This window comes from Theobroma umbraticum, unplaced genomic scaffold (assembly GCF_002168275.2).
Source record: "Theobroma umbraticum cultivar Fairchild unplaced genomic scaffold, ASM216827v3 scaffold_81.0, whole genome shotgun sequence".
In the NCBI taxonomy this organism is placed as follows: Eukaryota; Viridiplantae; Streptophyta; class Magnoliopsida; order Malvales; family Malvaceae; genus Theobroma; species Theobroma umbraticum.
The window spans coordinates 2,487,154-2,507,184 of NW_018397268.1; the positions used below are offsets into that span (position 1 = coordinate 2,487,154).

The following is a 20,031-nucleotide window of genomic DNA, read 5'->3' on the forward strand; positions in this document are numbered from 1 at the left end:
TATATTTTAATGTGTGCTACATTTTAATTAATTATTTATTTTCTCTTTCACTTTTTAATAATTTTGAAAAAGTAGATAATAAAAATATTAAATTTAATTTTATCCAACAGAATATAAATTTTGTAACAAACTTTCGTACCTTTAATAATCATGAAGAACCATTTAAAAAAAAAGAGTAAAAATGAAAGATAAATTCAAGATTAAAGTCAAATTTATCACCGTTGTATAATTCAACATTAAATTTTATCATTGTACTTCAATTTTGTTAAATTTTTACAAATATACTTTTAATTTTGTTAATTTTATTGTATAAAGCAACATTATTAATGAAAATTCACTATATTAACAGAATATTTTGTAAAATACTTTTTATTTTAAAAATCAATGAAATTCAAAATATAGTAACGAAATTTACTATTTGTAATATTTCATTTCAGTTATTTTTATTTAAAATAGATAAAATTAAATATATAATGACAAATTTTAATAAAATTAAAATACAATAATAAAACTTAACAACGAGCCATAATATTCATAGTAATATGTTGCACTTGATTTGAAAGAGAATCTTAATTTAACTTTAAATAAAAGACCTGAAAAATTTTTTTTTGTGTTGTCTTAAAATTAAAATAAATAAATTAATAATAATAATGACTCATGTCACATGGGCTTGGCAAGCAAATACAAAATAAATAAATAAATAGAATCTTTCATGGATAATAACATCGAGTAATTTATTCAATGATAAGTACATTAATTTTTTTTAATAAAATAAATTCAAATTCTTTATTTTTTAAAAAATAAAATAAAAATTACAATAGATAAAAGGGGGGCTAATGTCAATCATGGGATCCCTGGTTTTGTATCTTTGTTAGATGATAACTTAATTATCAGAAATTGACTTTATTTTGTCTTATAGTTTATGAAATTTTCCTAATTTTATCATCATTTTGTTCATCAGGTTATGGAAAGAGAACCTCCAGCCATTTGGCAATCACCATTAAGTGAATAATGCAAAGAGAATCCAAGCATTTGGAAACTTACCACCCACTTAACCTAATCAATCAACTAATTAATCTAATTAATTATTAATAAAGATCTTTACCTAAATTTGACCACCGAATTATTCTATAATTTGATTGTTTATTTTTTGTTTTCATAGGCAAAGATAGAACCTACCCTCAAATCCTTTGCCTTTTGCATTTTGTCCTGACCAAATGTCCCACACACAAATTTATTTACATAAAATCTTTATTTTTTTATTAAGTATTAAAGGTTAATTAATTTTTATTAATTAAAATATCACTTGTTATTTTATATCCATATAATATAAATATGGTGTTAAAATAAAAAGTAAAAAAATCATATAATTATATTATCATATCCTATTAATATGTCATGTTATTTTTAATTATTATGTATTAACATGTTAAATTATTATCAATTATAATATTTTAATATGTCATGTTAATATCTTGTGATATAAAATAATAAATATAAAAATTAATTTAATTTTTAAAAAATTATAAAAATTTATTTAATTTAAAATAGAAATACAAATATTTGATTAAACGTAATAAAAGAGTAAAAATTTGTTTAAAAATCTTTAAGATTGAGTTGAAATTTAATGAATGATCAAATTCTTTTATCACTGGAACAATAATTAATATTGATGAAAGATTTAAATTTATTTGATATCGAGAATAAATAATTTTATTTATAAATAAATCGTGGAAATGATGAAGAAGGAAGAAATTCCATTAGTTTAAGTTTTGCTAAAAAAGGGAGAGAAAGCTAGATGAGCAAACCTTGCCTAAAATGCTGGTTTGTTGACGGTCAAAGTCAAAACCCCCGCACAGCCAATAATTTAGAAAATAAAAACTGAAAATAAAAAAATTCAACCCAAAAGGCCAAAACCATAAGCGAAAAACCCACAGAAAGGGGAAAATGAGAAAATATATATAAATAAATATAGAAAGCCTCCTTGTTATGATGGTTCCCAAAGCTCTAGATTTGTTTTGTTAAAATTTCTTCTATTTTTTTTGTTGGTTTTTCTTTTTATTTTTCTGTCTAAAATCTCTCTCCAAATCTACCTTTCAAATCTTCTTACACCCTTTTCTTCTGTTCTTTGTTTTGTTTTGTCTCAAAACCTTCTAAAAAATATCTTCTCCATTCCCTCCGCACCTCTTTTTTTGGTTGTTGTTGTTGTTTTCATTTGATTCTTTTGTTTACCCAATCCTTCAAAAATAATGGGTCTTTTGAGTCTTCTTGGGCAGGCTTGTAACTGAAAAGATCATACGAAATTCTTCATTGTTTCATAAGGTATGTAAGAAGAAATTCTCTGTCGGATCTTCTTTCAATGATTATGTTATGTAGCTGTTTGTTTTTGTTTGATGTTTTTAAGGTGATGGGTGTCTAAAAATTTACATTTTATTTGAAGTTCCATTTTTTTTTTCAATTTCTAGAAATACCCATCATTTTGTTTCCATTTTAATGCATGCAAAGATTGGCAATGTGGAGTTTTGTCGTTGTTTTGTTTGATGCTTTAAAGGTTCAGATTGCTAGGTGTCTGAAAATTTTTAATTTTGTTCCAAATTTCATGTTTTTGTAATTTCTTTGGACTTAACCATCATTTTTTTTTCTCATTTTAATGCATGTAGGGAGTCTTAATATGGAATTTTAGTCATGGTTTTTAAGTTCATCGATGCTGTACAAGTTGATTGGTGTCTGAATTTTTTTTTTAAATTTTTTCTAAGGTTCACACTTTTGTAATTTCTATACATGCCATCATTTTATATTTTTTGCCATTTTAATGCACTTTGATGTTGACAATATGGAATTCTAATCATGGAGTTTCTTGGTCGTAGATTTCAAGGACATTTGTTTGGGTTTGTTGGATCTCCAAAAGCTTATATGGATTGATGGTGTCTAAATTCTTTTTTCCCTGAATTCATTGCAGTTCATGTGTATAACCATTTCATGGTGCTGTTCATAATGCTTGTCTTTAAGATTTGTCTAGAATTGTGCAGTTTATGGGATTAAAATGAAGGTTTTATAATTTTTTTATTGCAACTTTGCAGATTAATGTTGTCTGCATTTATATATGTGTCTTTGATTTCTGAAACTTCTGTTGCGGGTTGGGAAATTGAGCAGAAACGGGAGCAAATTCTTAGGGTCAATAGAGTTCCCAGTGTTGATTTTATGAACAAGTTGATTGCTGGGTCATTTGGGTGAGAATATGTAAGTTATGGTATCAGCATCATTAATGCGAATTGTGTCACCCTGCTGGAGGCCTTCTGTTGAGGGTGAAAATTCTAGTAGAGGTGGGGATGCTAATGGTAGGGTTGATGGATTGTTGTGGTACAAAGATTCAGGACAACATGTTACTGGCGAGTTTTCAATGGCAGTGATTCAAGCAAACAATCTTTTGGAAGACTATAGCCAGCTTGAATCAGGTCCAATGAGCTCAGTTGAATCAGGGCCTCATGGGACATTTGTTGGAATTTATGATGGTCATGGAGGTCCAGAAGCTGCTAGGTTTATAACTGAACACCTTTTTGGCCATATCAAGAGTATGTTTTTTCTATCTCCTCTTTGCTGACTTGAATCTTAATCTGTTATTTTGTTGATATAATTGGATACAGTTTGATGTTTGATGAGTCACATCTTGGCTTGTTTCCATTGAATGTCTTGGAAAACTTCATATTTGATAGTCATAAGATATTTAAAGCTGGATCATTCACCTTAAAGGAGGACCAATGAGGTTGATGTAGGCATGTTTGACTGAGGCCGGAACTTCAGAATTCAAGAAGATTTATATTTTATTGCAGTCATAAGTCAGATTTTGAATGGGGTTTGGTTACTGTTGGTGACATACATAGAGAATATTTTTACACATTGTAGAACAGGTTGGGAAGAATCTTCATATAAAAACGAGTGTGCTATGTTTTGCTTTGGAAGAAAGGAAGAAAATTTAGTTTTTGTGCAAATTCAAGAAATTAGAACTAGGACATCTGAATCTATAAGTTCCTGAAGTTTGTGCAATAGTCTTAAGTTATGCCACCTCACAGCAAAGATCTTGTAAGAGTTTTGAAAGTCAAGCATCAATATGTTTTTGGAGGTTGAGAATTCATCTATTCCTCCTCGTCTGCTTCATTTCAACAATATAGAGGCAACACAAAATTTCTTATAATTTAGTGATAAATGTCAAATTTGGACTCCACTCTGATCCCTTGCTCTGACCTCACCCTAAACATCAAAATTTCTTTTCCCCTTTCTAGTTCTAGTTTCTAAGTTTTGATAGCTAATGCATATTTTTACTGACTTGACAGCTATTAATGGTGCAGAGTTTACATCTGAGAATCATGGAATGTCAGCTGATGTAATCAACAAAGCATTTTTGGCAACCGAAGAGGATTTTCTTGCTCATGTCAAGAAGCAGTGGCTAAGTAAGCCACAAATTGCTTCTGTTGGTGCATGTTGTTTGGTAGGAATAATTTGTAGTGGACTGCTATACATTGCAAATGCAGGAGATTCTCGAGTGGTGTTAGGAAGACTGGAAAAAGCTTTTAAAGAGGTCAAAGCAGTTCAGTTATCATCTGAGCACAATGCAAGTGCGGAATCTGTGCGGGAAGAGTTGCGATCATTGCATCCTGATGATCCACAGATTGTGGTCCTGAAGCACAAAGTGTGGCGTGTGAAGGGTATAATACAGGTAATTTGTTGTGTCTTTGGGATATTTGTGTTTTTTTCTTAAGAGTTTGTTGTTTCCATTACTGTTTCAAGAAACATTTGTTTTCAAGACATTGATGCAACCACTTTGAATTGACAAAAATTGGTGAATTACTTTCTCATTCCAAGTATCCTGCCTGCTGTGTAGAGTATATTTCAGTACATACCAACTGGAATATTAATCATTTTCTATCTTTACATGGTTCCAGAATTTTGAATATTTTGTCATTTTACGTTTCTCTAGGAGCATTGCATTTGTCTATGTGTTTATTTTCTTAGTACACAATCATAGTGCTATTTATAATTCTTGCTTATATAGACTCATGACAGATAGCAATCCTGATCCTATCTAATCCCTTTACCATCTAAGAAACAACTTCTGGAATTACTTATTCAGTTAATTATTCATTTATTTATATCTTTTCTATGGATTAGACCAGAATCCGAAACTGTTCCCTTGTTTATAACAACATTTGACAAGAATACTTGTATGGGTTGAATAGTGCTGCCAGGAGAACAAGCTTTAGGTTTTGATCAGTAATCATCATAAAACTTACTTTGGGATGTAGAGGGATTTTATTGATAATGTTGAGGAAGGATGAAGTCAAGAATTACTAAGGAGTGCATGTTTCACCTGCTGAAGTGACCATTTTGTAGTCATCATGGGAATGATTTCCAGTTAATTAACAACTTAACTGATGTTTTGATATATGAAACTTTATCCGAATATTATATTTTGAGAATCTAAAATTTTCATGACTTTTAAAGGAACTTTTCTGAGGGATTGCCATTTGAATTACTGTCTATCTGACAGAGAATTAGCATGATCTACACAAGCAGCAGTGCAAATTCATAGTCCATTGACCAAACTATGTTATGTGACAGATTTCAAGATCCATTGGTGATGCTTATCTAAAGAAGGCAGAATTCAACAAAGAACCTCTATTGCCAAAGTTTAGACTTCCAGAACCATTCCAAAAGCCAATCTTACAAGCTGAGCCAGCAATATTAGTGCAGAAACTCCATCCTGAAGATCAGTTTCTAATATTTGCATCAGATGGTCTATGGGAACACCTAAGCAATCAGGAGGCAGTTAACATGGTCAACACCTGTCCACGGAATGTAAGGTTTCTTTTGTGATTTTATTTTGATGTATTTAAACTAGCTCTGTTGTTGTTGTTGTCCTTATAATTGAGTTCTAAAATGATGGCTTTAATACTATCAGAACTAGCAGTCCTCTGTTTTAGTTTAATGGGTTGTAAGAACTCTGGGCCTCTCACTTCCACCACCTTCTAATCTTGTGATAAACAAATGAAGGTGATTATTGAGTAATGTAAATTCTTCTCTGTACAGTCAACTAGGTGTTTACTACTGCAACCTAGAAAATGGTTCCTTCTCCTAGAAGCAGCTGCTGGTGGCTTTCGCTACGCTATGTAATTAGTGTAATTCTCAACATGTTACTAAAGCAGAACATGTCAAAGTTTCTCACTTTTTATTCTTTTCCCTATATATACATTGAGTAATATATCGAGTTCACTTGGAATATAGAAGTCATCTTTTCTTATGATAATTAAGTTGCTTCAGGATATACTTATAAGAGATGATTACACAGGGTATTGCCAGGAGACTTGTCAAAGCGGTACTTCGTGAAGCAGCAAAGAAGAGAGAAATGAGATACTCAGACTTGAAAAAGATTGACCGCGGGGTGAGGAGACATTTTCATGATGATATTACAGTCGTTGTTTTGTTTCTGGATTCCCATCTGATAAGCCGCAGCTACTGGCGTGGACCCATGGTTTCAATCCAAGCTGGCGGTGGATAAATGACAACTCCTAGTGCAGCTGGGTCCTGGACCTCAAATCACATGCTGCGCGTTCTCTCCTTTTGTATCAAGAAAACTTTTTTCTTTTTCCTTTTAAAGAGAAGAAATTGAAAATGATTTTTTTTCCAATGTATAGCACGAAATCCAGGAACTTGTATCCCTAATGCCATAAGAGAATTTTCTATAGATGGTAGTTACCAGTTAGAGAGTGCCTAAAGAGAAATTGTCCTTGGAAGTTTGCTCTGGTGACTGACACATGATAGCTGAAAATTTATAAATTCATTTGACATCTATGGTATCCATCCGTTTGCCTTAAGAATGGTACCAATTTTGCCATTAACTGTAATTACATGTTTGCTGTGGTTCAGTTCTTGCTTCCTAGTTTCATCCCTATGCCAAATCATATTACCAGATGATTGTACTATGTATACTGTTGCACAAGTTTATTGAAACTTGGACTCTCTGAAGGTCCGTTTGGCTAAAGGCACAGCAGCTTGAACCATAAGGGGTTTGGACAGGTTTCTTTTGGCTCTTGTTTCTTGGAATATCAGGATATTAGCTGGTCTGCAGCTTCAATCTGGTTCTAGTTCTAGCTCATAGTATCCGTATTTTCCATTGTCCTACTCCAAAATCTCTTCATTTCCTGAGCAATAGTGGGGGTCAATACAACTTGAAACTCCCCAAAGTCCCTGCTGCTTTCCAATTTTCTCAGTAACTAAATTACTGGTAAAACATTTTTCCCTACATATTTTTCTAGCCAAAGTTTATGTACAAAACATTCCTTCTACGCTCAGATTTTCTATAAAGAAGCCAATAGGTGTGAGTTGAAGAAAGAAATGGCAATGGGTATTCTTTAAACGGATATTCACGCATATTCAACTTGATTATATAAAGAATTAGTACTCTATTTTTGAGCTTGGGACGGATTTGAATAACAAATTTATAGTTTGAGAAGTAATTCTATTGTATTTATTAATGAAAATGAGTAATTTTTATTTAGAAAAGTAAATTAAATTTTATTTTGTTATGAGACAATATCTTAATCTTATTTCTTAGGTATGTAACAGATAGAAAATAACTAAACATCAGAGTCTCCTACCAACCAACACTTGCCCAAAACTGAAGACATGGCAGCATTGAAAATAAGCTATTCCAGTGGTATTGGCCCTGGTTCCTCCTCCAATCAAATAACAAGAATCTTACCCAGAAGCACTGGCTTATCTTCATTTTATCGTGGCAGAAACTGTGTCCAAGTTCATGCAGTTCTGTCTTTTCCCTGTCAAACTCACTGCTCTTTCTGTCCATTGCCTGCTGCAAAGAAAACTACGAGGATATCCCAAGCAATGGCAACTGGGTTTGTAATAGATTTCAGCTTTCCTGTCCTGTAGAAAATTGTCTTTTTCTGTTTGTCACTAGTTCTTGTTTTGAGTTTTACAACAAAAAGAAAAATAAATGTACAGTTGAAGGGGAATTCTATTGAATTCTGCCAAACTAACATTAGCTATAAAGTAGGAAAATTGTTTGCTTTCTGGCTTTTTCTGGGCTTCTGTTGTCATGACTAATGAGTTATCTCTAACTACTAGCTGCAATGGCAATCACCAGTTGAAAGGAAGTGAATTTGCTAGCTGTAATAGTAACTTAACAAAAAGAATATGGATCTATACACTTTTCTTGTCTTGGTATTACTTGTGTTCTAGCCAAATTAATTGGTTTTAGAAACTTAGAACCTTGCAATTTCAAGATTGAAGTTTTCTTGTGTGTTACTCTGTATGCAGAAGTGTTCACGAGGTTCTTCCACCAGCTCTTGATTCTCATTCAGATCCACCTCCAATCTTTGATGGAACAACAAGGTTTGGGAAGAAAATTTGCTTCACTTTATTTCAATTAGTTAAACTATTAGTGGGATTTTAGCAATCTGCAGTTGAGTTTGTTAGTTTATTATCTGTTTCAATGTGTGATTGTTAAATTTGTAATTAAGCATTTGGTTCTGATTTTTCCATTTTTAATATGTTGAAGGTTGTATATATCATATACATGCCCGTATGCACAGCGAGTGTGGATTACCCGTAACTGTAAGGTTGTCTCCATAACTCTTCTCATCATCTGTGTTTTGCTTGATTTTATCCTTTGTTAAGTTGAAACTGTGGAAAGATGGGAATTATGTTATATACATGTTGCTAAGTGACTGGCCAATCTTTTATCTAAATAATTTCTGTTTTCCTTTATGATCCCGCTTCCTTCTTCCCGCCCTCTCTCTAATAAGAAAAGGATTGGTTAAACAAGCTAGCAAGCCTTAAACAAGCTGCATATGACTCGAAAATTGGGTTTCATGTGCACCTGTTCCGGTTAACCAACAGTGGCTGAAATATCGAGTTAGACGCCTAATTTCTTCCCATTTACCATGCTTTGTCCAAGCATCAGCTTTTCCTGCTACCTGCCACTTTTAAAGAGAGGACTTAATATATGACTGGATAACACAGGCCTTGAATTCCTTTTGGCCCTGGTCAGAACATGGCAAAAAGACAGACCCCCCTTCCTGCAATGCCAGTATATATTAAGAGTTTCATGATTTAGTAGATAAGTCTCTAGTTTTAATTGGAAGGTCTTTATATTCAATAGTTCTTTCTTCTCTTCTCCAAGTTCCTATTGTTTCTCAGGATAGGGTTCAGGAATGTGGTAGTAGCCCTTTGCCAAAGCTAATTTGGCCTCATTTGATATTTTCTGTCTAGAATTGAACATTTTTCCTTTTTGTTTTATATTTTTTGGAAAGCAGGGACTGCAGGATAAGATAAAACTGGTCCCAATTGATCTGAAGGACAGGCCTGCTTGGTACAAGCAGAAAGTGTACCCAGCTAACAAGGTGAGGCTACGTGTCTATGCAATATACTTGACGGGATGCCTAATCATATATTGTATAATATAAACATGGATTTGTCTTAAATATTATTTCATAAAACAACTTTTAGTTTCATTCAATGAAATTTCCTTGGAGGAAAGTATCAATAGAACTGATATGGCATATGCTAAAACTGGTTTAAGAATTGAATTTTGCTATTATGACATACAGATGATCATCAGAATAATGGACTCAACAGGGTGATAGCGGTATATAGAGATTAAACGTGAGATGCTGATATACCTAGAAAATAATGTCAAATGACTGAGTACAAACATTCTGCAATTTTCTTTTCTGCACTAAGTTATACGGATGATCTATGTAGGTGCCAGCATTGGAACACAATAACGAAGTCAAAGGAGAAAGTCTCGAGTTGATCAAGTATATAGATAGTCACTTTGACGGGCCGTCACTTTTCCCCTGTGTAAAATCTCAAAAATTCTTGATTAGTTATTTCTTAGTACCGTAGTTTTCATTACATGCTCATTTCTTTATGTAACAGGATCCAGCCAAGAAAGAGTTTGCAGAAGAGTTGTTCTCCTACATTGACTCGTTCTACAAAACAGCGACTTCTTCATTCAAAGGAGATGGAAGCGAAGCTGGTGAGTCGAACACTTATTTCTCTTGATTTTGGAATCTGTAACTAAACTTTTGTGAACCATATACGTAAACTGCACCAGGTGTCGCATTTGATTACATTGAAACAGCTCTTTCCAAGTTTGAGGATGGACCTTTCTTCCTTGGCCAGTTTAGTCTGGTAAGCGAAAATCTTGTCTGTCACAGAAACTGTATCATTGTTCTTGATCAAGAATCAGAAAGTAGATTGTAAAACATTGGTTTCTTTTTCCAATGAACAAAATCACATAACATGTCACAAAAACTAATCTCCTGTCCTCTCCAGGTAGATATAGCTTATGCTCCATTCATCGAAAGATTTCAGCCTTTTTTGTTGGATGTGAAGAAGTATGACATTACTCTTGGCAGGCCTAAACTGGCAACTTGGATTGAGGTATTGCCATAATTGCTTGATTTTCTTTCTTTTTTTTCTTTGTTGCCTTACCATTCCCAAATGTTATGGCTACCATATCCGAGCATTTGGATTGCTGGTGCAAGTTAAGGTATTGTGGACATTAACTTGATGATTGTAGCTTTGATTAACGATTATTCAAGTTCCGTTTGATTGATACTTTTACTATTTTTTTTCCGACAGAAAACGAAATAAAACACTAAAGATAAATAAAAAAAAGTATCAACTAAACGGAATCTCGATTTGTTCTCAAATTTATCTTAGACAAATTCTAAAATTTTGGCAAAATTACAAACTTTAATCCTTTATTTTTATTTCACCCGAGTACATAGTTCAATGGTAAGTACATATATCTCTACTCACTCCCTCAAACTATTAGTTACCATTTCAGTATAGAAGCATGATCTTAGAACACAGATAGCATTATTATAGACTATGATTAACAGCAGCATCCTCTGCCATGCAACCATTGAGAAATTACCCCACCATGGTTCAAATAAGTTTTACTGTTGAGCAGAAAATGTGTTCAATGTTGAAATTGCCTTCTGATCTCAATTGGTCTTAATCTATCCTTTTGCAGGAGATGAACAAAAACGAGGCTTACAAACAAACCAAGAGTGATCCAAAGGAGCTTGTTCAGAGCTATAAGAAACGTTTCATGGTACTTCATTTGTTTAAAAGCTTAAGCAGTAGTAGAACTTTTTCCACCCTTTTTCTTCTGACTTGTTTCTTTTGCAGGCTCAGCTTTGAACACTGGGGATTCTCTGCTTGTCCTCACTATGAAATGAAGAACTGAGTCTGTTATTGCCAAGATGGCTCCCCTGTTGATGCTGGGAATATAACTGGGTTGGAACAATTATGCAAAATGACCTATGAAATCCTACTAATAGGCACTCCACTTGTTCTATTGAAAGGGTTGTTTTACTTCCTAAAGTTTTGCCTGCTGAGATGGGTAATAAATGGAGAAATATCAGTTGCTATTTTTGCTTAATTGAACAGAGGATCTACTATTATCAACCCAAACAATAATGAACTTTACCTACATCTTCTATAGTTTCAGTTTTTCCTATACAACACCCGTGGTTTATTGAAAAATAAAATCATAGAATGCTATGTGAAAAAAGTTTGAAACCAATCACACGAAATGTAGGCGAAATTTTCCCTTAAAACAATGAAGGAAGCATGAAGTTTTCCCTTAAAACAATGAAAGAACTATTAACCAGAATAACAAGCCTCTCTTTATGAAAATATATGCTTCTGCATCTGTTGTGTATGGCAGAAACTTGATGTGAATATCTGTAAAATCTAGTTATGCCAACAATCCAATTAGCTAAATGCATGAAGAAACATCACTCATGGCATCCGCTTACTATGGAGAGATAGAGAAAGAGAGAGAGAGAGAGAACTACATCCAACTACTTCCAAAGAAGAGGCTTCGCGCTCAGGAACCTCCATGAGGGATACAATCTGCTCAATACCCAGTGGGAGCATAACCCTACTGCATGCTGAATATTCAAAGACTATTGACAATGCTCTCATATCAATTTCATAATCAAATCATCATCATTAAACTGTGAGTTCATAAAAGGAGAACATGTATGAAATTTTTGCTATAAATAAAATAATATGCCCCATATATGTATGTATTATTACTTGTGTATAACTTCCGAGCAGCTACTTGATTAGTAATTGTCATTTACACAAGTACACTCCAATCGTTCAGTAAGAGTTTCTTCATCTCTAGTTGCAGTAGCAAATTACAGTGCAAAATGTGCTTCTGTTGGGACTCAACTTACTTTCAGTACCCAGCATCCTCCACAAAAATAAAAGACACCACAGTCCGACATCTAAACCCTCATCATCAATCGTGTTGACCCAAAAAATTCCGAAATTTAAGACATGGGCACAGCCCACAAATATATTGATACTACCATCACCAACACTATTTAATTAAAACGTAACTTCGATATGAGTGAACTTCAAAAAGCAAGGGCTTTCTCCTTAATCCACTTAAATAAAGAACCCAGCTTCAATATGTGAAGACATTCATCAGAAAAGGACCAGAAGTAACATCAGAGATCAGCCGCAAACCATGAGCAACAAAAGTACACAAGCCAATGCAACGCGGCAGATGAAGAAAACTACTTTATTAATACTTTCCATATCTTCCCCATATACACACCTAATGACATTACAGAAAGCCCCGCTGAAATATAGAGCAAAATAACACCTGAAGCTACTAAAATCCCAGGTTCCCCGAGGCTGCATACAAGAAAAAAAAAAACAAAGAAAGTAACAGTCAGATACTAAAAGGATGATTCAACAAGGTTTGTTTGGGCATTTATCATATTCATGTCAGTTGAGGAAGCAATATAATAAACCTGCTATCTCGTGTAGCCAGAAGGATGGTTAATGCAACCATCTGCGTAGCAGTTTTCCACTTCCCCAGATTATTTACTGCAACAGCCTGAAATATGCATCAAACCTATGGTATAAGCTACAAGCAAAACTCAATAAATTAGGTAGTTGATTGACATCCATGGGAACACACCTCTAAAAGCTTACTATTCTGAGAAGCAGCCCATTCCCTAACGGCCGACATGGTTATCTACAAATAGATTGCCAACTATTTGTAAGATATTATAACTAATTCATACATGTATAGAAGAACGTCAACCATAGGATACATTACCTCCCTTCCGATAATGGCTATTGATGGTACAATCAGTAGCCATGGCACTTGCCCAAACATAGCAACACTCAAAGGTCTTGAACATAATAAGACCAAAGTAGCAGCAACCATAAGCTACATTCAACAGGCATGGGATCAGATGAAATGCTCAATGGTTCAGACAAGTTAACATGGAAACTTCAGCAATTAAACTGTATCACATAAATAACTTAGAAGATCAGACAAAAAAACAAAGGAAGAAAGAACAGACCTTATCAGCGACTGGATCCAAAAATGCACCAAAGACAGAACGTAACCTCATCTGAAAGACATCAAGATTTCAGTCAGAAAAATTAAATAGAGTGACTAAACTCTTACAAAACAAAGGGAAAAAGAAAGGCTTCCATTGTATTTCATCAACGGGTTGTAGTGGAAGGCATACCTTTCGAGCAATGTACCCATCAAGCCAATCAGTGACAGCAGCAGCAATAAAAATACTAGTTGTAGCAGTCCTTCCCCACCAACTATCAACATAAAAGGCTAAAGAAGAAAATGCAAATCATATCGTTAGTCTCACCACAAAGCTTTCACATTGGCAATGCAATTAGCAATTGCCAATAAGAATTCAAAGGTACACCTATATGTAATAAACCATAGATTGCTTACACCATCTAAACCACATTGCATTGCAACCTATCAACACTGATCATAATTCACTTGTGCCGAGATTTCAAATACAAATAAAAGCTATAAATTTCCAAAATTATCACAGAGTTCTCATACTCTGACTCAAAGAGACATCAAAATTACAAACAAAACACCCCGACATACACAAAAGTCAGGCACGAAGACAAGGAAATCGCAAACAAACAAGGCTGACATACACATAACCACAATGATTGGACATGATATGTCTCTCAAAGAGGAATCAGAATCAGAATATATGATCTACAACATACAAGCAACTCAAACGAATGTGAAGGTAAAACCTTGAATAACTGATTATAACCAAACATGAAACAGATCAAAAACTAAAGGTCCAAACTCCAAACCTTAGAGAAAGCAACAAATTCAAATGGCATTGTATTAAAATTGAAATATCAAATCGTCATTCTCATTATTATTAAAAATTTCAAATTAAATTCAATGGGAAATTATTAATAACACATACAAAACCTAACATCGATAATATTCAATTTAAATATTGTTATAAAAAACATTCCAAGCAAATAAAACGACCACGTTTGATTTAAAAAAGAGGGGAAAAAGAAAATTCAACTGAAGATTAGCAGCGGCACGGCGGCGACACGGCCGAGGGTTAAAATAGTCGGCAACGTTAAAATTTTGGAAGACGAATTATTAGAAGAAGACAACTTCGGCTGGTGGTCTTGCTGCTGTTGCATCAACGGAGACGTTTTGGAATCCAAATCCATATCCGCGAGAATGCCGCCAGACCCGGAATCCGACCCGTTGAAGGCTCCTTTATTTTTTGCGGAGGAAGACAAACAGGTGGGAGAGGCAAATCTAAAAACAGGTAGGTTTTTATTGGGAAGGGGGATGCTAAATTGGGCCGAGGATGACGAGGGGACTATCGTGCGCCGGGTTAGGTGGAGTGAGGGTGGAGCCCGGCTGGTGGTGGTGGCTATGGTTCGGACCCATTTGCTTGGTTTGACGCAGATTGAGGCTGCCATGCTCAGCTTCAGCCCTGCCATTTTGGGCTTTATTTTTATTTTTATTTATATTTTTCTAAATTTTTAAGGTTATTTATGATGGAGCAGATGATAACCGATGCGCTAGAGCTTCACATGGCTTCGAGTTTTGGCCCCCTTGGAAGTTCTGCTACTCACCTTTACGTCTTTCGCCCTTTTCCTCTCTTTTTTCTATCATTTTTTAATAAAATAAATAAATAAATTCTATGAATACATAAATTCCCTCTTAAAATTCTTGAACTTGTAAAGTAAACATAATTTATTCAATAAACATTGATAATTTTAAATAATTTATATTAATGAGAAAATTACTTGTTAAACTTTGACTTTACAAAGGAAGAAGCAAGTAATTTTTTTTTCTTTTTTTCAAATTATTGTTCATAAGGTTAAGCAAAATTAAACTAAACCAATGATCCAATCGAATCGAATGTAATTTCAATAAAATGGTTTAATCTGATTAATTTATTAGATCTATTAATTTAAAAAGTTTGATTTAATTGGTTTATTTAATAAATTGTCGATCTTAAAATTTTTTGACTAAATTGATCAAAAAATTTAACTAATATTATATATATTTTAAAATATGTAAAACTCTTGAATGTTAAGTTGATGACTTATATGAAAGGATATAATTATATAAATGAAATGACAAATATTTAAGTTATTTGTATATTTTATAATTTTGAATAAAACTTATAAATTTTAATATTGTAATTTACAAAGAAATAAAAGTTATCAAATTTCAATTCTTTTGGCCTAAAATCAAATCGATCAAACCAATTCAATATTTATCAATTTAGTCTCTTTTTATCCATTTTGATTGATTTTTAAAAAAAATTTAATTTATTTAATTTTTAATTATGATAAACCAATCCAACTAATTTCTCATTTCTAATCATTCACATAAATAAAATATATTGATTTTAATGTAGTTGAGTAAAAAAATAAAAAATCCATCTAATATAATTAAAAGTTGTGATTGTTATTTATTTACAAATTAGTAAGAATTATGTAAATTTAAATTTTCCATTTTAACAAAAAATAATATAAAATTTTATATTTAACCTTTGGGTTGGCTTCTCTAAAATTAAAATTAAATCTCGCTCATCTGTCTCTAATTATGTTATTAAGTAAAAAATAATACACAATCGTTAGATCAAATTCTGTTCTAATTATAAATATGATGCTAAATAAATTTAAAATTTTCGAGTCTCAATAATATTTGAGTTAAGAAGGGACAATTATAATTTAAAAGTATATATATTTTTAATTTACATTATTTGGTATTCAAATATTATGGAGTACCAACATGGGTCAAAAAGCCTAGGGCAGTGGACCTAATTATGATGTTATAATGTAATTTGCAAAGCTTATATTTAATTATCTAACTGGTATAAATTTTAAAAGTAAAAACCTATTATCTTTTAGTTATTCCCTTCAAAGAGAGTTCAATCTAGTGTAATTCAGTCCAACTTGAATACGTAACATCCACCATATGGACGAAAAAACAAAAAGAAAAAGAAGAAGTTGCATGTATTTTTAAATGGGTAATTTTTTAAAATATATATGTTTTATAGAAAAAATAAAACAATTTAAATATCTATAATTTTATAATTTATTATTAAATTTTTTTCAATTATTTCACTCTTCTAAACTGAATAATTGTTTTTCTTTAATATATAATCCTTGCTCTTAAGCCTATTAGGCTAATATCCATAGGCCATTTCCTGCTCCTCAAATTGAGCCCAAAGCTTCTCTTACAAGGATGTCCTTTTGCCCTACCCAGGCCCAAAGACAATCTGCTAACTACAGACTTTACGAAGATAAAAACTTGAACCAGTCGTGTCTGCCTAGCTTAATTAAGAAATATCATTAATAATTAATCCAAGCTAATGATAATTTGTAGCAGTCAAATCTTCCTAGCTTAATTACATTGCTTAATTCACAAATCAATGTTTTATTATTCATAGATATGTGTCATGGGGTATAATTTCAACCTAAAAACATACTTTTTAAATGAAAAAAACTCTAAATACAAGACGTATTTAATTTGTTATTAATATAAGATCCATAGTATTCTTCCACATTCGATTATATAACGTTTTCGTTGTTTTAGTTCTTTCATTTATAGAAAAGAGATCTACTTTAATCTAAACTTACCTCGACTTTAATATTTTTCATGAAATATATCATATTAGTGAAAAATTGAATAAGATCTAACATTACTTGTTACGAGTTTATGAATCAAAAATGGTAGTGGTAGTTTAATTTTATATTATAATTTTTTTAAAATTGATTAATATTTGCTCTAAATCAAATTATTGACTTAATCTTTAAGTTTGTATGATTACCCTTTAATTATTATTTAAGCAAAATCTTAGATCTGTCATTATACGGGTCTATATTTTAAACTTAAAAAATATAGTTATTAAATAAAAAAAATTTCTTACTTAGTTCAAGTCTCATCTTATTTTTTACTAATATAAAAGTAGCTATGCTTCTTGCAAGTGAAGGGAGAAGAGAATCTTGCTCACGAGACATGTAACTCCCATTTTTATGCCTTGAAAGTAGTTCATGCTTTAAAAAAAAAAAAAAAGGGTTGGCATTGAAAGTCAAGGCTTTGCAAAGGCATTGGATACCATCATGAAAAGTTGTAAGATGGAAGCAAAACTTTTGTACATATCACACTCAATAGGAAGCTTTCGTATCTACATTCATATAATTCCATGTGACTTTTTTCAAGCCATAAATTCACAATACCAAAAAAAAAAAATACATGAATAATTTACATATATATTTTCCCATAAATTCAAGGGTGCATGCTCCTAGATTTAGGGATAAGAGATCAAATTTTATATAAAAAAAATCTTATACAGTATGGGGTGGGTTTGGTTTAATGAAATTAATAAAATAATATGATCACTTATACATAAATAAATAAATATATGTTATTTATCTCAACTTGTATACGGAATCTTAAAATTTTATTATTGATTTATTTTATAGTACTTTATATATATTATTAAGAGTTTGTTTTTGATATATTATCAATGTATAATACTTATACAAAGGGACAATGTGTAAAGATAGAAATAAAAATTTGTTGCAAATAAATATTTTTAGTATCATGAATATTTATTTTTGAGAATTCCCAACTTTTAAATTAGTATAATACTTTAAAAAAAAGTCTCTTAATTATTTTAAAAAATTCAAAAAATATCTTTATTTTTTAATTACATTCCATTAAGTTTTGATATTTTTATTTTTGATAAAATAAACACTATAACTATCAACTGACAAATTATTGTTAATTAAAATTTCACTTGTTATTTTATTATATTACTTGATTTTGATGTGACATGTTAACATAATATAATAAATAATATCATAACATGTAATATTTTTATTATTTATATCAATATCACGTGATTAAAAAAAACATTTGATTATATAATTTAAATTTTGTATGATATGATCAATGTTACATTTTTCTTGTTGGTGGTGAGAAAACATTGATGATTGAAGGCGATAGGGCCATAAATAGAAAGGGTCATATGATTTATAGGTCTACCAAATGCTGAAAGTTAATGAATTTTCTGGACCTAAAAGGTATAGCATGTGGCTTTGCTGGGGTAATCAGTGAAAGGGGTTGAGGATTTCTCTATATGATTTCTTTTAAGGTTAAAAGTGTGCAAACAAATGAATAATTGTCTCCCATGCTATTTAGATTGGACCCCTCCAACAATCTAATTAGGTGTTTTATTTTGACAAGTATGCACAAAAAGAACAACTTGTCTCCCTTTTATTATAATAATACAAATAAAACTCATTATTCTATCATTATTGAAATGGGATTTACCTAATTGAGATTATAAAATTGTTGCTTATTTTGTCAAAGTTTGAATAAAATTTACTATTTTGTTTTATTGAAAATTAAAATCAAATTGTTTTCTTCATATTACTTCTAAGCCAAATGAAACATAAATGAAGTTTTTCTTTTGTTATTTATTTTTTTTCGGAATATCAAATTTGATAAAGTAGTACATGTAATTTCAAGTGGTTTAATTGATAATTTTTTTTTATGAAAAAACTCAATGATAATTGAATTGTTCTATTTAGGTGGAAATGGTTATATATTATGAGAGAATGAACATTCAGAATTAATATATCAATAAAAACTCACTTATTATTGAATAAACAAAAAATCAATTGAACCCTTTTTTTATTGATAATTTTGAATCAAATTTCATATTTATTTGGAATAAAATATTTTTCTTTTTGATACATTAAAAAAGAGGATTAGTAAGAAGGTTAAAAATAATATTGCAAAAAGGGGAAAAGCAAAAATCTAATTTATCCTCTTTAAGATGGCCATGAGAAAAGGATAAGGCAAAAAGAGCAACTTTTTTGTAAGAGATATCCATCCATATTGAAATTATAGGACTGATGGCCATGGTCCCACATGCCTGGTATAGCCTACACATTTTTATGCATGCCACTGCTAATGCAATAAATATCTAGGGCAATTTCTAAACTTTAAAACTGATATTTTTTAAATAGATTTTAGGGAATATAATTTTTTTGTTTTAATTAATATTTTTATTACGAATTTCATATCAATAAAAATAAAATAAATTTTAAATTTATAAATAAAATATTTTTTTACTTGATAAATGTATTTTTTAAATTAAAAATATAAATTTATAATAAATGATATTAAAATAAATTAAAATCTTCATTAATACAAGATCTTATAAGAAATATCACGATCGATCGATGTAACCTTACTAATATAAAGATCTCTCCCTTTTTAAAGCTGAGCAAAGAAAATGTATTTACGAAAAATATTTTTTAAATTAAAAACGTGAATTCGTAACATTTTATTTAATATTTTATTTTTATAAAATATATATGAAATAAAACATTATTTTATTTAAAAAATATAAAAACATAAATACCTTAATTTTATTTTATTATTATAATTTTATTTTGATCTTTAAATAATTTTTTATGATACTAAATTAGGGTCATTGTGAAAAGTATATAAATAGGACAGCTAACAACATTTCATTTTCAATAAATAATCCCCATTGCCGACACAATGATAATACGGACAAGGAATTGCTGAATTGCCTGTAGCAATTGGATACATAATAATTATTATTATTATTATTT

At 31.2% G+C, this 20,031-nt stretch overlaps 3 protein-coding genes across 6 annotated transcripts; 2 read left to right on the forward strand and 1 right to left on the reverse strand.

Annotated features, from left to right (window-relative positions):
* The first annotated feature begins 1,898 nt into the window (after positions 1–1,898).
* LOC110425027 (Protein phosphatase 2C family protein) lies at positions 1,899–6,872 on the forward strand. Of its 4 annotated transcripts, XM_021439787.2 has the most exons (6): positions 1,899–2,322; positions 2,868–2,982; positions 3,081–3,572; positions 4,332–4,714; positions 5,617–5,853; positions 6,344–6,872. In XM_021439787.2, exons 3-6 carry the CDS (start codon positions 3,248–3,250, stop codon positions 6,551–6,553), a joined length of 1,155 nt encoding a protein of 384 aa, XP_021295462.1. In that variant the 5' UTR covers positions 1,899–2,322; positions 2,868–2,982; positions 3,081–3,247; the 3' UTR covers positions 6,554–6,872. The 4 variants fall into 4 exon arrangements, with proteins under 4 accessions (XP_021295462.1, XP_021295461.1, XP_021295463.1 ...); XM_021439786.2 differs by lacking the exon at positions 2,868–2,982; XM_021439788.2 differs by lacking the exon at positions 2,868–2,982 and having other exon boundaries at positions 3,154–3,572.
* A 747-nt stretch (positions 6,873–7,619) lies between these two features.
* GSTL2 (glutathione transferase lambda 2) lies at positions 7,620–11,518 on the forward strand. Its single transcript, XM_021439916.2, has 10 exons — positions 7,620–7,907; positions 8,329–8,403; positions 8,570–8,630; positions 9,327–9,413; positions 9,775–9,873; positions 9,952–10,051; positions 10,130–10,206; positions 10,351–10,458; positions 11,057–11,137; positions 11,215–11,518. Exons 1-10 carry the CDS (start codon positions 7,681–7,683, stop codon positions 11,224–11,226), a joined length of 927 nt encoding a protein of 308 aa, XP_021295591.1. The 5' UTR covers positions 7,620–7,680; the 3' UTR covers positions 11,227–11,518.
* A 562-nt stretch (positions 11,519–12,080) lies between these two features.
* Positions 12,081–14,987, reverse strand: PGPS2 (phosphatidylglycerolphosphate synthase 2). The gene is made up of 7 exons (XM_021439915.2): positions 14,427–14,987; positions 13,590–13,687; positions 13,419–13,469; positions 13,169–13,282; positions 13,028–13,084; positions 12,858–12,943; positions 12,081–12,738 (listed from the first exon to the last, which is right to left on the reverse strand). The coding sequence occupies exons 1-7, from the start codon at positions 14,857–14,859 to the stop codon at positions 12,618–12,620; spliced, it is 960 nt and encodes a 319-aa protein (XP_021295590.1). The 5' UTR covers positions 14,860–14,987; the 3' UTR covers positions 12,081–12,617.
* Between the last annotated feature and the right edge of the window lie 5,044 nt (positions 14,988–20,031).

Bases quoted from the DNA above. Each gene is read 5' to 3' on its own strand.
- PGPS2 (XM_021439915.2), bottom strand. From the start codon at position 14,859: ATGGCAGGGCTGAAGCTGAGCATGGCAGCCTCAATCTGCGTCAAACCA. The intron at 13,283-13,418 runs GTCTGTTCTTTC...TGTTGAATGTAG, and splicing joins TGGATCCAGTCGCTGATAAG to CTTATGGTTGCTGCTACTTT. The intron at 12,944-13,027 runs GTGTGTTCCCAT...TGCATATTTCAG, and splicing joins AGAATAGTAAGCTTTTAGAG to GCTGTTGCAGTAAATAATCT.
- GSTL2 (XM_021439916.2), top strand. From the start codon at position 7,681: ATGGCAGCATTGAAAATAAGCTATTCCAGTGGTATTGGCCCTGGTTCC. The intron at 9,874-9,951 runs GTAAAATCTCAA...TTTATGTAACAG, and splicing joins GGCCGTCACTTTTCCCCTGT to GATCCAGCCAAGAAAGAGTT. The intron at 10,459-11,056 runs GTATTGCCATAA...ATCCTTTTGCAG, and splicing joins AACTGGCAACTTGGATTGAG to GAGATGAACAAAAACGAGGC.
- LOC110425027 (XM_021439787.2), top strand. From the start codon at position 3,248: ATGGTATCAGCATCATTAATGCGAATTGTGTCACCCTGCTGGAGGCCT. The intron at 3,573-4,331 runs GTATGTTTTTTC...CTGACTTGACAG, and splicing joins CCTTTTTGGCCATATCAAGA to CTATTAATGGTGCAGAGTTT. The intron at 4,715-5,616 runs GTAATTTGTTGT...GTTATGTGACAG, and splicing joins GTGTGAAGGGTATAATACAG to ATTTCAAGATCCATTGGTGA.